The sequence below is a fragment of the Stegastes partitus genome, unplaced genomic scaffold (assembly GCF_000690725.1).
Source record: "Stegastes partitus isolate 25-593 unplaced genomic scaffold, Stegastes_partitus-1.0.2 Scaffold1862, whole genome shotgun sequence".
Taxonomy (NCBI): Eukaryota; Metazoa; Chordata; class Actinopteri; family Pomacentridae; genus Stegastes; species Stegastes partitus.
Window position 1 is genome coordinate 72,054 of NW_007579593.1, and position 16,722 is coordinate 88,775.

Consider the following 16,722-nt stretch of genomic DNA (forward strand, 5'->3'; position numbering starts at 1 on the left):
TTTAGTACCTATAAAGGCTTATACACGACAGTATTCAGTGTAGATGAATCTAATGTACAATTTAGGTTTTGACCACACAAAATATACATGAAAACATCTTGTCTTTAGTTGTATTATTTAGTGTTTTTATACATTAATATTCAGAGGAAATGATCTGATCTTAAATTACAAGGGGCCAGAAACAACAGTCATGGTTGCTTCATTCTAATTCAAATCGCCTTGCGTCTGGCAACTCGTACTTTACGCCCTAATTTCCAATAACATACATAAAGCTCCACAGAAATTCTAACTGCACAACTTTCCACAGGATAATTTACATCCAGTCTACAATTTGCTTAGATAAGATTATTTCCACATCAAAATAAGGTTAAAAAAAAAAAAAAAAAACCTACTTCTGTTTAATTCATACTTAACCCTTTGAAATCAATCCGTTTCTGAGTGTTTCATTTTTCTTCACTGTGATTCATTTTTCACTGCAGTATTAAGTCTTGGAGCTCAGTGGAAACATGGAGAAGGAGAGAAATGTCTTCTGTCACTGTGACACAGTTAGAATGATGGAAATCGTAAAACATAAATAAAATAATTTCATTATTTATTTTTCAAACGTTTTAAAAACCTGGAATCGACATGTTCAGTATTTTTCGAGTGTCCCCAGCTGTCCGGCTCCATGTACTACAGATGTCACTGCTGATGTTTTTAATATCTGCTCTGTGTAAACACAGCCTGCAGCTCAGTCCAGTTCAGGTGAATAGTCCCTGAATGTTTCTCACATGACTCTCACACCTGAGTGACTTGTGACATTTTATTCATACTGAGAAGCGCGTTTTGTTTGTTTGTTTGTTTTTTCTGGTTTACAGAATCTGGTGTAAATGATTTTATTTGGCATTTTAAAAAAAAGAGGCATGTAGAAGAAAATAATTGTGATAAAACGTCATGATTTCAAGCTTAGATTTGGTTATTTCTTTCTGACAAAACCAAATATCACATGCGATTAGTTCAACTACTGTCGGAAAGTTTAAAATCTATCAATTTTCCTGTTTTTACAGTTTCTGGTACTGACATATGGTGCAATTTTGCAGATGTTTAAAAAAAAAAAAAAAGGCTGCCTTTTAAACCCAGTGGTAGGTTTTGGGGTTCAGAAGATTAAGATCAAAATTAATTTGAAGCTGTTTTATGAATCCACACAGTTCACAAACTGACTTGTTTAACGTATTTTATTGTAAATGCGAGCCCACAGTTTTCCTGTGCAATGAGGAATTGTGACTGACAAATCAGATGCTTTTAGTTTAACCTCATATCAGTGATTAAGATGCATTTTCTTTTAAAAAATGCTCATTTACTTGGTGATTACTTTGATGCCATAACTGATACCAAAAAATATGAGAAAAGTTTCCAAGTTCTTTCTTGACATTATAAAATAAAAATCAAAAATCTTGACTCAGTGCCTATTTGGAAGCGGTTTTTTCACCATCAGTTGGTCCTCAACCAGAGGAAATCTTGAACTGAAATTTTAGGATCCTGATCAGACCAGAGATAAACAACTGTAATCTTTTCTTACTGCAGTTTAAAATCTGAGTGAGACAGTTTTTTCTTTTAGTCTGGACAGAAAAAGTGCAGTTTTTGTTTTAGATTGACTCAAATCAGCAATTTTTTGAATGCTTGGTTGGCAGGTTTCTCGTGTTTGAAGTATCTCTGAAGTACTGACGCAAATAAATCTTGTGAATGGAGGCGAACAAAACGGTGTTTCAGTTAAAATCTCAACTAGATGTTGAGGTGTTTGACATTTTATTCAGCTGCAGCACATATGTCAGTGTTTCATTTATATGTTGGAACACCAGAACGGTAAATACGTCTGTACAAACATAACACACAGAATCACTGAAACAGATAAATATGTGACCAAATCTAAATTTTAATGCTCTGTTGTTTTCTAATTTGACAGATGGGATCAGTTTGGTTCATTGTGATCACTGAGTGTGCTTCTGTTTTTCTTGTCTGGTCAGGATGGTTGCTTCCTACCTGGTGCACCACAGCTACTGTGCCACAGCTGAAGCCTTCGCCAAATCCACCGACCAGGCCGTGCACGAGGAGCTGGCCTCCATCAAAAACCGACAGAGTGAGTAGGACATCCCATCTTTTCAGCGTTTTGCATCAGAAACTGAAGTCCACATGATTGATTCTGTGTGGATAAACAAAGCAGTCAGTTTTGGCACTATCTCTGTGAATTTAAACCAGCTGGATTGTTTACTTTGTACACTAACTGCAACAAACTGCTTACCATTGAGATTAGTGTGTGTACATACCAAAAAACACAAATCCTTGTGCTGAGTAAACAAAGCTTTCACTATGAGCTGTGACTAATTCCATAAAATGCTTAATCCTTTCTCACTTTTTGCCCCCGTCTCATTTTTCCTCACTGTGGTTCATTTCTCACTGCAATCTAAAGTCCCGCAAGTCTGTGGAAACGGAACAACCGTGAAGAAGGAGAGAGAACTCAGACATGTCTTCTGTCACTATGACACAGAATGACGGAAACTGTTTAAAAAAGCAGAAACAAAAGAATGAATAAAACTTTTTTTTTTAATTGATTATTTATTTTACAAATATTTAAAGAACATGAGATCAACATTTTTCATCAGGTGTTACCAGTATGGTGGCTCCATTATAGATATTTTGCTACTTATATATATTTTCTTTCGTTCTTGCTTCTCTCTAATTTGTGTAAACACTGCCTGCAGCTCAAACAACTTCTCTGAATATTTGCCACATGACTGTTGGTCTCCAGTCATGAATTCTCAGTTGTGCTGAAAAGCCAAGAATTCTTTGGTTTTTTCAGAAACTCATTAGAGCAAATCTATATTATATCAGACATGTAAAATAAAGCGATTTTGATGCCAAAGGTGCTCGGAAAGTTGAAAATCTGTTTCTGTTTTTCTAGGTTTTCTAGCTGATAAATGGTGTCGTCTTGGCGATTTTGTTTAAGACTCTATGTTTTGGGTTTCACAGGGTTAAAATGTTTAATTGCATTTTTTGAGCAAGTGGCAGCACAGAATGGCAGCATGTTCCAAAATCAATACGACAGGCTGACATGCTGATAAAATAGTCTCAGAGGGAATCTTTTTTGACATTATTTGGTTGATGCCTCCAGTTTTTTGTTGTTGTTTTTTTTTTTTTAAATACTGATATGTAATATTGTTTTATTATTGTTTAAACATATTGTGTTCTGAACATACTTTGTTTGTGTGCAGAGATCCAGAAGCTGGTGTTGTCTGGTAGAATGGGCGAAGCCATCGAGACCACCCAGCAGCTCTACCCCAACCTCCTGGAGAGGAACCCAGACCTTCTCTTCATGCTCAAGTGCGACCACGTTTGCATTTGGACGTTTCTTTTCACAGCTAATCGATGGAACTGAATCAAAAATTGGATCATTATCATTTTAAAATGTGTCCCTTTGACACAAACGACTGCTTGAAGCATCTTCGCCTTTGATTAGTCTGTCAAATGTGGTATCTAGTAAAAGGATTCAAGAATTCAGTGCAATGGCATTTTTAGTTCTCACTGTTGTTACTGCATATGACGATAAAGTCGTTTAATCCTTGAATCTCATTAATAAATAACATGTTTATCAGCTTTAGTGAAGACAGATGCTCCAAGCAGTCATTTGGTAACCAAGGTTAACAAAATTTACATGTTAAATCCTAATGATCCAATCCATGCCCAATAGTGATAGTGGAGAAAAAAACCCGGATTTAAAGCAAAGTTTTCTTGCTGTATATTTAACTCAGACTTCATGGTGAACCAACTGTGATCTGCAAGTCAGTCATTTATTTGGATGAGAGAAGAAAATTCTGATCATTTAAATTACGAATGGGCTGAAAACAAGGCTTATCCTGATAGAGTTGATCCTTGTCAGTGTTTTTCTGTTCTAATCTGTGAATCTCCTGCGTGTCTTGCTTTGTACTGAATATTCCAATATATTTAATTATATTCTGACCTCTATTGTTGTTTTTTCCTCCTCCTGTCCTTATATCCATCTGTTCTCCCTTCATTCCATCATTCCTCTCTCTTCTCTCTCTTTTAACCGTTCCTCCCTGTTTGTCCGTCCTCAGGGTGAGACAGTTCATAGAGATGGTGAATGGGACGGACAGTGAGGTGAGATGTCTGGGAGGTCGCAGCCCTAAGTCTCAGGACAGTTACCCCGGCTCCCCCCGGCCCTTCAGCAGCCCCAGCCACAAAGCCAGCAGCTCCCAGCCCTACCTCACAGGTACAGTCCAGCTGTGCTCAGTGCACCCACATCTGGAGAATAGAACATCCAGAGAACAAATACAGCTGTTTCACATCTAGTCAGGACAAAGACCTTTTTAAAGCTGCAGTGTCTTACCTAGAAATGTATTTCATTTGTTGATGTCCAGCTTTGACATATCGACACATCGATATTTTTGTTTTTTATGGATCCGGATCAAGTTTAGGGCTTCAGTGCATGTTGGTTGATCCCTAATCTGGAGCAGCATAACATCTTCCTAAAGTCAGATTAACTCTCGACAGTCTGTTCTAACTGACAGACACAACCTGCAAAAACTGAACAAGAAGCACAAACGTCTCAACAAATCATTAGCTGTTTTCACAGTGGCTAATGCTACGCTAACAGCCCGCAATTAAGTTAGGAGGCGGCCACAGATTAACTTGAAACAGTGAAATTTTTAACATGTGAGCCTCAGCAGCTAATAAAAGTGACAGAACAGAGAAAGAATAGGAAAACAAAGAAGTAACCTCATTGTGAATCAAAGGTTCCCTGCTTAAATGCTGTTGATATGTTTAATGAATATTGGTTCCACATTTCAGTTGACAGGTTACTAATCATGAGTATCAGCTGTCAAGTGTGTGTGTATGTGTGTATATATATGTATATATAAGACTCAGGCAGATGACAAAATGTACATCAAAAGCATGAATTGCGCAAGTTTTTCTGTATACATTCTAAAGATGTCTTTTGCTCTGTTTTAGGGTTCGACAGCAACTGCTGTAATGGTGTGACGTCTAACAAGAGCCACAGCTCCTCCCCTCACAGTCATAAGCCCTGCCCCCCAGGCTCTGGCCCCGCCCCTCCACCGTCTGACATTAGCCTCAACGGGAGTCGCAGCCAACAGCCCATAACCAGGTACTGAGAAAAAGAACCTTTATACAGCAGTGACGCAACCGCTAGCTCACTTTAGGCATACACCTTTACACAAATCTATCTGTACATGATTTTTAAAAAATTTTTTAAATGAAATAATCCTTTTTGTAATCTGCTGGTTTGTTTAAATGAAGATATGTTTTTATGTACTTTAAGAGCAAATTCATTGTATGTGTTTATACTCTTGTCCAGTAAAGCAGATCCAGATTCAGCAGGTCAATGCTGGTTTAAACCTGCTGATTGATGCAACATTGTGCAACAGATTACTGTCTGCAATCCAGCAAGAAATAATCATCTCATCTCATTTGTCCACCTCAAAGCAGATATTCAGATTTACTCTTAGCTAAGCTAACTAGTGGTGCATTAAGTTTCCAATCAAAATGAGCCAGTTTCAGTTTAGAAAACGGTTTACGCTAAAATGTCTCAACATCTTGTTTACAAAATAAGCATCCATCGTTCACTGAGGAGACATTAGTTTGTGTGCTGACAGTTTGTGTTTTTCCTCAGTAACGATGTGGACATGGAGGTCGACCACTTCACCAACGGAGTGACAGAATCGTCCTCCAACGGTTTCCTCAACGGCACCTCCAAACACACCGCGGAGCCCGACGACTGCGACGCAGACATGGGTAGGTAGAGCGTTTGCAGGTTTCAGCGACTTTGTTTGAACACCTGTCAGCATTATAGTGTAGTGCTTTTGTGTTGATATTCTAGCAGCCTCTTCGGCAGGTGTTGCGCTTTTTTCTAGCATCTAGTTCGCTGTAACAACTTGAGAATGAACCACTGGTGAGCAACTCATGGTTTTGTGCTGAAAAAAGTCCTGCTGTCATTGTAAGCTGCTGTTCGGGCCCTCTGCGTGAATGTCTGTATTGTTAGTGTACCAATATGTTCAGCCAGCATTAAAAACAAACCCCTTTTGCATGCTGAACTGACCGCCGCCCTGCAGAGGTGGAGTCTGCTCAGTCCAAGAGGCAGCTGTGCGGCGGGAGCCAGGCGGCTATCGAAAGGATGATCCATTTCGGCAGGGAGCTCCAGAGCATGAGCGAACACCTCCGCCGCGAGTGTGGCAAGAACTCGGCCAACAAGAAGATGCTCAAGGTAACAGAAAACTCGTCAGTCTGAGTTTTATTTTGGATACACATCCACCATGTTTAGTTGGAGTTTCTCTTTAAATTTACCTGTAAGGATGGAGGTAAACCAATCAAATCTCAGGATGGTAATGGTTAATTGTTAACAGATTTTGTTTCTGTTAGTATTTAAATCATTTAAAAAATATATATGAATTGATAAGGCAGAAGAAGGTCATGCATGTCAGAGAAGGTATCATCGATCAGCCGTAGTACCTGGTTGTTCCACCAGGTGGAGCCTCTTACTGTTTTAGAGACCAGAGGAAGCGTCACTCAGACTACAGGCAGTTCATGTTGGCAAGCAGAGAGCATTGTGGGAGTTTAGCTAGCAACGGACACCATGACAAAGACTTCTGTGGAGGTTAATTAATGGATACCAGAGCTGAGATGTTGTATCCGAGCTGTACTCTGCTCAGACAGCGCTCTTGTAACCAAAGCATTCGATTAATGACTTTTGGCACAAGTCTGTTCTCAAAAATGATTTAATTAGCATACAGACTTATATTTGCTGTAGTGAATCTGTGTAATTCATTGATTGGCTACCAACAATTGTGCCATATGAAGCCAAACATGCAGTGGTCACAGATGTGATGCTGCTGAAATACTATTATATACTACTAATAACAGTGAATATTTTCAGCCTCTCCAAGAGGACATCAGTTGTTCAGTAGCTGTGTTGACACTTTTAAAAATGAGTTAATAAGTTCAAACTCAGCCTACTTTATCACCTCCCCACAGCTTTGATGTTTGGTTGTTGGTTTCAAATAGTTACAGAAATTGACCTCTTAAAAGAATAAGTTTTAACTTTGTGGAATAGACTTAAGAGAATGTGCTGAACTCCACACCAGGTATGGACTGATGGTGCTTCACAGTACAAGAACATGTGTGAAGGCGAACATAAGGTAGTGTGCCGTGGTGTGATGATTGTTTGTTTCCTGCTCAGGATGCATTCAGCCTGCTGGCCTACTCGGACCCCTGGAACAGCCCGGTTGGCTATCAGCTGGATGCCATTCAGAGAGAGCCGGTCTGCTCCACGCTCAACAGTGCAATATTAGGTAGGTCAACACTGCCGGTAATAAATCCAATCAAATCTGACCACGTGACCAAAGAATTTAACCTGTTGTTTAAATTTATTTTCTTCCACTAAGAATGCACATGGCAGATTGCAGACCAGTGTGAGCTAAAATTAAAACACATCGCACCACTTGTCTCCAGCACACAATGTTTGATTCATCAGATGTTTTTACCGAACTTGCTTTCGTCAGTTACATGTTTTCATTTAGATAAAACAACTGGCATAAACTAACCTGTACAAGCCTGAAGGCCTTTTCACATAAGTAGATAAGTAAGAAAATCTGTTAACAGACACTTTAATGTTCCTCACAGCTTCATTCAGACACCACAGCAACAGAGAGACAAAGTACAGCAGAGATTACACAGAACATCAAGTAATGCATAGTTCCGAACTGATAAACAAAAAGTGAATCAAAATCAACTACATAACCAATGATTTTCCTTCAGCTGATAAACTGATGCCGACAGCTTACCTGCCTGAGGTGAAAAAAAAAGCTCAGTGCGACCTGCTGTTAGATCCTGATCCATCCTGACTCCATGTCAGGGATCATTTATAATTATTAGCAATAAGGAAGTTGTGTTTTACGCAATGACTGTTTCTCTTTGGAGATTCATCTTGATCCTGCTGCTGTCTGATGCTGCAGATATTTATCAAATTTAGAGGAAAAGCTCCTACAAACCAACAAGCAAAACTTCACTTCCTGTTAACATTAACATAATCATGTCACTGACTCAGAATATACAATATTAGACAAGTACAACAAATAGTCTTCGACTATGACTGAGTTAAAATATAAAAAATGAGAACTGTTTTTTGTGTTAACATGAGCTCAAAGATAAAACTGTTCATGATGGCTTTGATATTTTTTTCCATTTTAGTTCAACTTACCCATAATCAGAGACTATTTGGTTCACTTGTCCAATATTACAGATATTGCAGTGCTGTGGGGTTTTAAAAAAAATCTTTAATAGTTCCTAACAGTAGAGCAAAAAATTCCAAGAAAGTGGGTCAGAGAGCAGTTTTCTAAAGAATTTTATCCACAAAGTATTTCATATATCAAGTTAAAATTTCACAGATACTACTGTACATGTCAATAGTTTATGTTAAAAATGTTTTAAGCAAGTCGGACATGGTGGAGCAGGAATTGCTCTAAAAATGTGATCATTTGGAACAACCCTCTTCCTGTTTAGTTGTCAGCAGTTCTGACAATGTTCCTCTCCTTTTTTTTTTTTTTCCCTCCAGAGACTCACAACCTGCCCAAGCAGCCGCCGCTGGCCCAGGCCGTGGGTCAGGCTGCCCAGTGCCTCGCCATCATGGCTCGAACTGGCAGCGGCTCCTGCGCCTTTGCCTCTGTGGACGATTACCTGCACTAGCCCCCCCGAGTACAGCACCAACACTCTCCGAGGGCCTGTCCAGAAATGCCTCCGCCCACCTCCTCCATCAGTGTAGTCCTATTAGCCGAGGAGACGCTCCTCTGCACGATGTAGTAGAAAGCTGACCATCTCACTCGCTTCTCGTTCTGCGACACGAACACCACCGAGGATCCGGAGTCATTTCTGGGCAGATCTTTGGAGCGCCGACACACACACCCGCATACATTTAAAACTCAAACGCCACCTCCCTTCCCATCGTAAATATGAAACTACACCGCCACCTTGGTTGCCCGCCACCCTCTCCTCCAGCCCCCCCGAGGCTGCATCCTTCTGACTGACCGAAACGGCAGCCAAGAGCAGTTGACTTGAAAATAATCGAACTCGTGCGGACTCGCCACAGATTAAAAAAATGGGGCAGATAGACTGGCAAAAAAAAATAAAATAACACCCCAGTCAAACATAAATGGGGAAAATGAGGAGAAAAAAAAACATCAAAAAAGAAAACAGACAAGTGACCGACCACCCTTTAACGTGGTCGCCGCAAACCAGGCAAACACACACATGTAACAAACGCAAACATGGAGTTAGGCCGCTGCTGAAAGCAGGTTGAAAATCTCCACCAAACTCCGGCTAACGCGAGGCTCAGTTATGGACGGCCGACTCCCCCTTTACCGTCTCCCTGCACCGACTCCTCCCCCCTCCACTGACTTCAGGAAATCGGCAGAGCCTCGTGTGACGCATGTGGACTCGGGACTTCGAAGAAGCCAGAGAGAATCTACCGTCTCGACTCAACGTTCCCTGTTTTTAATCTTCTGTTTAGTTTTTGTTGTTTCTTGGGCGACGTGGGGGAAACTTGGGAGGCGTGGTTACCTGGCTCTTGTTTTGTTTTTAGTTTATCCAGGTTTACGAGGCTTGGTGCAGATGACGATGATTATTATTATTATTATTATTATTCTAATTATCATTATATTAATTGTTGTTACTTGCATTCACAGTATATTTGTTGAGCGCCAGCAAGAGCAAGTTCCACCAACTTATAATAAAGGTCCCGATTCCACCGATTACCAGTGACGAGCGTGTGTACATGTTAACGTTTATATATGAATTTAACAAAATGGAATTATATCAATAGAGCGAGATATTTAGTTATCCAATGAAAGGAAGTTCATTGAAAAAAAACAATCCTTTAATGCTTTGTACTGACACCAGTGACCCCTAAAGCTGCTGGTTGTTCCTGGTCCCCTACGGTTGCTTCAGGGTTCCTGCGCAGGTGGAAAGTTGGCGTATTTGACTGTTTTCCAGGTCTGTAAAATTTTGGAAACTGCTCTCAAGTCAGAGTTTTAGAATTTCACATGTTCTGGTTCCTACCTAGCCCTTATTACAGTCTTGCTAAATTTATTGGAGAAGATCTTCACACACTTCTGGACAAAGTCTGGATTTTCTGAGTTGGAAATCCTGTGCAGGAACCCTACGATGAAAACCGACCGCATTGTTCTTGTTAACCCCCAAACCCCCAGCTGCACAGCAGGTTTGATGCAAACATTGTTAATCTTTATTTTCGTATTGATGTCTATGCTAATCTTTAACTTACAAAGAACTCAGGAGCCAAAATGTCCCTTTGTTCGTCCTCCTCGGTTTAGAACCAAGCAGCCGACTGACCCCGTGCCTCGATCATAGGTGGACTCAACTTTTCAGACTTGAACTCAGACCAGAGGAACTGAGCCGCTAAACGAGCTCAGCCATTGATTTAAAGTCGAACTGAAATTTAAATTAGTTTCCTCCTTTTAGTCTGTGCGATAACACACAGGAGGAAAAGACACATGAAATAAGCAGCCAATGGCAGGCTTATACCCACAGTCTACATCCGGTGAGTCTGAATACTTCTTTACTCGATGTGAAGGGGAACAGACATCAACACAGTACAGGCTGTCAACTTTTGTGTTTAACTACAGACTGCAAAACATCATTGCTGTAGAAATGATGATACAAGACATTTTAACCATCCAGAGAGCGTTGGTCATCAGCTGTTGACACTTTAAGCTAGCTGTCCCTTTGCAGCATTTGACATTAAAGTGGACTGTTGTGTTTTTGTTTCACTTGAAAAGTGGAACCCACAAAGCTAGGCCAAGCTACTCATCCTAGCTGACTAACTGTAGCACTGATTCCCACTATTATTATTTTAACTTCTGCTGAGTCATTGGCTGGCCGCTAGCTATTGTTAGCTATCTGTCTGTCTGCCTGTCTGCCATAGATAGTGACAGTTAAAAGACGACACTAAAAACTCAGAGATCTGAGTCATGGCATGAAATAACTAATGTACAGAGTCACAGATCCTGTTTATACTTGGTTTCTATTATCTGAATGTTAAAAACACTCAACAATGAGAAAAAACTCAATCAGAAAAGAGTGTGGATGAGGAAAAAGTTCAGAAAGACGGGATCAGCATGGTTTACCTAATCTTCAGCAAACCAGAGGTGTGAATCAGTTTTAATATCTGTAGCTAACGTTAGCATTACTTGGAAACGCTGTCTACCGCTCTGGACATTAGCATGATAATTGGAACTTCCTGATTTTAGCTAACAGGTTTGATATTATGGTGGTCCTGATGAGTCAGCGAACACTTTGAGAGGTTTCATACTGGACCTGGAACTAACTGTGACCAACATCGGTTCAGACTAGATTCCTCTACTGACTGTCAGGAGGGTGAAATGAGGCAAATCGTCCCAAAACTCCTGTTACGTGAACTCGGCCTGAGAAGACAAAATTCTGCCAAGGATTCATACACATGTACAATACCACCATGTCTAGCATCGATCACATATTCTCCTGTTGTGTCGCATCAGGACACGTTGGCCTTTAAGCAACAGAAGATATGCGGTCTAATTTGTCCCAAACCAAAGCAGTTTAAATGGTTTGAGAGATCAGATCACAACGCGTCTTGTTGGTCCGTTACACTTTGATGTGTTGCTGTCTTCTTGTGATCTGATTTTCATTTTAAAACAGCATATAAACAGGGTTTGCAGAGTAAAGTGTTTAAATTACAGACTGATGGTGGCCAGATCACTGTACAATCCGGTTTTGGTCTCCTTTCATGTGGTTGGATCAGGTTTAGCATCTGCATTTAGGAAATGTAAATAAATCTGGCAGCATCCTTGGCCAGATCAGCATCATCACACAAACTACTGCAGCTTAAACCAGAAAAAAACAGCTCGCTGGTCACAAATCAAGCAGATATTCACTAATTTCTCAGCAAAAACCTCATTTTAATTTCAGTTCGACTTTAATTTTAAGGAGCAGTAGTCACATTTCTCTTCAGTTTTTTCAAAATTTCGCAAACTGGCTCAAAGGTTGGTTTATGTTTAGTCAACCTGGACTCTGTAGTAGCATTTTGCTATCTAGGTGTCATTTCTGAAGCTGTTAAAACAACATTCAGGTATGAAAAGCCCTCAAGTCTGCCTGTTTTCAACCATCTATGTTCACCCATCATCCACAGAGCAGAACTCTCTGCTTCAGTTTGGTCCCTGATCCTTCTCTGGCCTTTAACTTAGCGCGTAAAGCATCGATCGACGGTGACGGTGCAAAAAGGAAAACCTTAAAAAGCATCCAGTATTGTGAGCTGCACTGTGGCTTCACATCAAACCAAATACTTAATACTATAAGACGGCGTTGCAGCTGTGTGTTTTAGGCCTGTGTGTTTGTGCTCGCCACTCGCTGAGAAACAGGAATGCAGAGGCTTTTGCGTGACACGTCATCCATCTTTTTTCCTCTAGTTTTCCCCAAGGGGTCCGGAGTTGACATTTCTCCTCACGGTGGAACCGAGCTTTTCTGTACCTTGGTTTGTTTTCTCTTTATTTTTGCGGATCGCAAGCAGTCACAGCATCGTTTAGAAAACTTCTTAGACAAAGTGTCTGTTGTCTCTTTCTGAGTAAGGTCTGAAACCTATGCATGCCATAGTAAAGTGGTGGTAAGATCAAGTTAGATGTCTCTTATTTTATTCTTTTTGTTTCTCCTTCTTTTAGCCAGTTCACGGTGTATAAGGAAGATGTCAACCAGTAAATTGTCCACTGCTGACTGTGTGTCCATTTGGAGAAAAAAAAATGTGCAATTTGTGTGAGGGTGAAAAGATTTATATTAAAAATGACAAATGATGATAGCACTTGTGTGGATGCTGCGTGACACCTGGAGCTGAAGTCTTTGTCCTGTTTTCCAGTGAATTTGTGGACTCGGAGTTCAGTTTAATCCCAGATGACGTGTTGTCCAAAGATAATCCTGCAAAGTGTTTTTCATCGTTCTGAACACACTGACCCACATATGAAACCTGAGAGGAAAAGTCCACCTTCTAGCGCTGTAGATGCTGGAGCTGATCTCCCTTTTAAATGTTGATTAGTCAGAGAAATTATGTGAAAAGATAGAAGAGTCATGGAGATGTTTTTGAGGCCAAAACTGACATCAGACAGCCGTGATGTGTTTACGGTTTACTTATTAGGGTCCGAGCACTAACAATGCAAGGACCCCATTGAAACCGGTCTAAACACTCACGAAAACTCACCAAAATCATCACACACACCATGACAGGGGAAAAATTTGATATTTTAAGGGACTTGGACATGTCACTGTCAAAATGGCTCCACAGCGCCACCTTGAAAATTTCAACGGAGTCCCATCGAAAGCACGTTTGGTTTAGAGCTGTGACAATCGGTAGGCATATAGAGCAGGTTGGGATGCACAAAAAACTTGCCAGCGCCAATCTCTAAAGTGCAACCTGGCTCAACTGCACCCCCGTACACACCTGAAATTTGGCCATCACAAACTACAGGAGGTGGTGATTAAAAGTTAGTAGAAGACTGACAGCGTGGAAATGTTGACCCCGGAATTTAGCCGAGACGTCATAAATTGCCATAAAACGCCACGTGCTGTATTACTGACCTGTACGTGCTCCAATCTGCCTAAAACTTGACACGTTTGATCACAATCCCAGCCACAGCGCGTTGCCGCCATGTCTCAACACGCATGCCGCCACGTCTCGCCATTAAACAGGAAATGGTGTCTAAATAGGCCGCACGTGCTCCGATCTGCCTGAAACTTGACATGTTTCATCAGAGTCCAATACCAATCCACTATATTTGTCATCCATGTGTCCTCTGTTTTAAAATCCTCCGACGCTACCTTTTGTTTTAACACATTTAAAGGCAAACTCATTCTAACTACACTCTCGCCTGTTGGTACAAACACCACTTTGCGAGAGCATTCCTTCACATGCATACTTGGTGTCAATCTATATACAACCTCCTGAGCGCTGACATCATGGTTGTGTAAATACACACTACCAAGTTTTTATAATGCATCTCTTGCACTCACATTTTTCTCTTTGTTTTCCTCTTTTTGAGCATTCCCTAACAATAATCCTATCGCCCTTTCAGCCTTTGAAATGTACGAAATAATGTACACTACACACGCATATGCATCCGTAACATATTGGATGCCCATATTAGCATTCCAACATTTAAGCAGTGGCTTGCTATACGGATTCACCCAAACCTCATTGACCTGCCTTTTCAAAACTACTTCAGCCTTATGAGCATGACACCTGTATGCCTTTTCAAACGTATCTTGACTTATCCGTAAACTATAAAACAAATCCTCCACACATCATAACTTCTGCTCTGGTCTGCAAGTGCATCCTTCACCGCTTGGACTATTTCTGTTGCTCTCTCTTTTTTCATTGCACAATAACACCTGCTATTCTCATCTGTCTTACATATACACTAAAATTCGCTGCCATCGACATATAAACATTCTTGCAGACACTGGCTGAGGGAAATTAAAACGACAAACCGTCTTGTTCTTTCTACAACTTTTTTTTTTAAGTTATTTTTTTGGCCTTTGTGCCTTTATTTGATAGTTCAGTGAGAGAGAGAAAGGAAAGTGGGGGAGGACATGTGGGAAAGGGTCATGAGCGGGATTCGAACTCATGACCTCCACATCACACCAGCTCAACCAGGTGAGCTATAGCGCCGCCCCCCTTTCAACAACTTTTGAATGCTCCTGTACAGACAACACAGTGTCCAACAATTCCTCATCATCTACAGGTAACTCACATGTTACATATTGATCTATAAACTCACACCTCCGCATCTGTGTTTTTTCCAGTTAATGATGCATTCTGTAACCAAAACAGACAATGCACATGTGGGGAACCACGCTGCTGGAATTCCACCCTGTAAAAATAATCCTTAATTTCACCTATAGGTTGTGCTGCAGACATTAGCGCTTCCTTCCAAAAACAATGCCACCGAAAATCGAACATTCGTGCCACAGTGACAGGATTACGACGCAACAGCTCACATCTCTCTGCCCACTCTAAACCTTCTGCTGCCTCTATTCTACCTTCCTGTTTCCAAATACTATGCAAAAGATTTTTCCAATGCATATCTGCAGAGGAAAACAAGAAAAAATCACGTGGGGATACCAAGCTGATGCAGGTCACGCTGAGCTCCCTGCTAAAAGGCTGGGGTACCTTGAATAGGTTTCAAAATCCTATACCCATTATCGCAGTCCAACTACTTCTTCAAGGACTCGTGGTCATTTACCTGATCTTTATTCACGTTGTGGGACTTACCACTGCCTTTTCCCTTCCATAACGCTATGGAAACATTAGAGACAACCTGTGGAACCTCAGACATGTACTGAGCAAAAAATATAAACTCTACATTCTGCGCAAACCTACCATCAGCATGTGAAGTTCTAGTATTAAAATAACGTGACAACGTCAAACAATGCTTCCGACTTTCATGATATGTTTTACATCCCTGTGGAAACAACACTGGGAAGCATTTTGCTTTATTGGCCTGATCTGAAAGTAATTTAACGGGATTATTCCCTTCTGCTGGCGCCAGATTTAATATGTCCTCAAAATATTGATCCAGTGCTTCCTGACTAATATCAGCAGGCATGAGACACGTATCCTGAAACATACAATGCTGCTGTCTATCGTGCAACAGCTCATCCTCAACATCTGCAGAGGTTTCACCACCTTCTACTTAATCATTGTCACTTGCCACAACTTCACTGTCTTCTTCCATACAGAATGCATTTACCCATGACTCATTAAACTCAGCCTCTTTATAATACCAATGTGCTGATTTTAAATACTATAATGCCTGCTTTATGTGCATAGTATCAACAAACTGGTACTCATAATGTCCTTTATACGTTAATTTGCGCTTTAATTTTACAGGCAACAATGAGCCTTTCATATTAGTACGGGGCAGCAAATTATTAGTCTGCACAATATTTGCAGGAACACGTCACAGGTCCATGCACTCCATTTTGATCACCTTTAGGTAATGCTAACATTTTCATAAATGGTATGTGTAATGCAATTAAATGTTGCTCTAAGCTATTCAAACATGCCAGTTCTGGTGGAATGGGATCAAGTCCCAATTTGTTGATGGCACACTCAGCTGGCATTTCACTGTTACTCACTTTGTAATGAAAACTGTGACAGATCCACAGCTGACTTCTAGCTGTATGCTTCCATTCACGGAAGAGTACTTACACAATTGTAAGGAGGACTGTGCAATGCCATATTGCACAGTCCTCCTTACAATTGTGTAAGCACTCTTCCGTGATGCATCTATCTGCAATTGCAGCTATGTCTTTTCAATTCCTATAACCATCTCTTTTGCAATTTACAACTTGCTTTCTGAACAGCAACCTATGGCAAACACAACACACAAAATCTGACCCCTCTTTAACCTTCTCTGAAAACTGCTCCATTACGAAGTCTCACTGCTGTGACTTGTCCATCATTTCTTTCTTCCTAAGTTTGCTTCCTGCTATAACACACTTCCTATGCTCAGCACTTTCACAATACTGTTTCTTTTTAACATACTTTGACAAACAATCACTACTCTTCATAAGACTTTCAATCTGTCCTTTTAACTCATCCTTAACTCTACTTTCCTCACT

At 40.6% G+C, this 16,722-nt stretch overlaps 1 protein-coding gene across 1 annotated transcript in view; it reads left to right on the forward strand.

The window, feature by feature from the left end:
- ranbp9 (RAN binding protein 9) overlaps positions 1-12,725 on the forward strand; it is a 36,255-nt gene extending 23,530 nt beyond the window's left edge. Inside the window, exons 7-14 of the mRNA XM_008302721.1 lie at positions 2,004-2,116; positions 3,249-3,357; positions 4,110-4,264; positions 5,005-5,158; positions 5,684-5,805; positions 6,123-6,274; positions 7,247-7,358; positions 8,621-12,725. Coding sequence (XP_008300943.1) covers positions 2,004-2,116; positions 3,249-3,357; positions 4,110-4,264; positions 5,005-5,158; positions 5,684-5,805; positions 6,123-6,274; positions 7,247-7,358; positions 8,621-8,751 — 1,048 coding nt within the window. The 3' untranslated portion in view covers positions 8,752-12,725. The remainder of the gene's footprint in view (positions 1-2,003; positions 2,117-3,248; positions 3,358-4,109; positions 4,265-5,004; positions 5,159-5,683; positions 5,806-6,122; positions 6,275-7,246; positions 7,359-8,620) is intronic.
- The last annotated feature ends 3,997 nt before the right edge of the window (positions 12,726-16,722 follow it).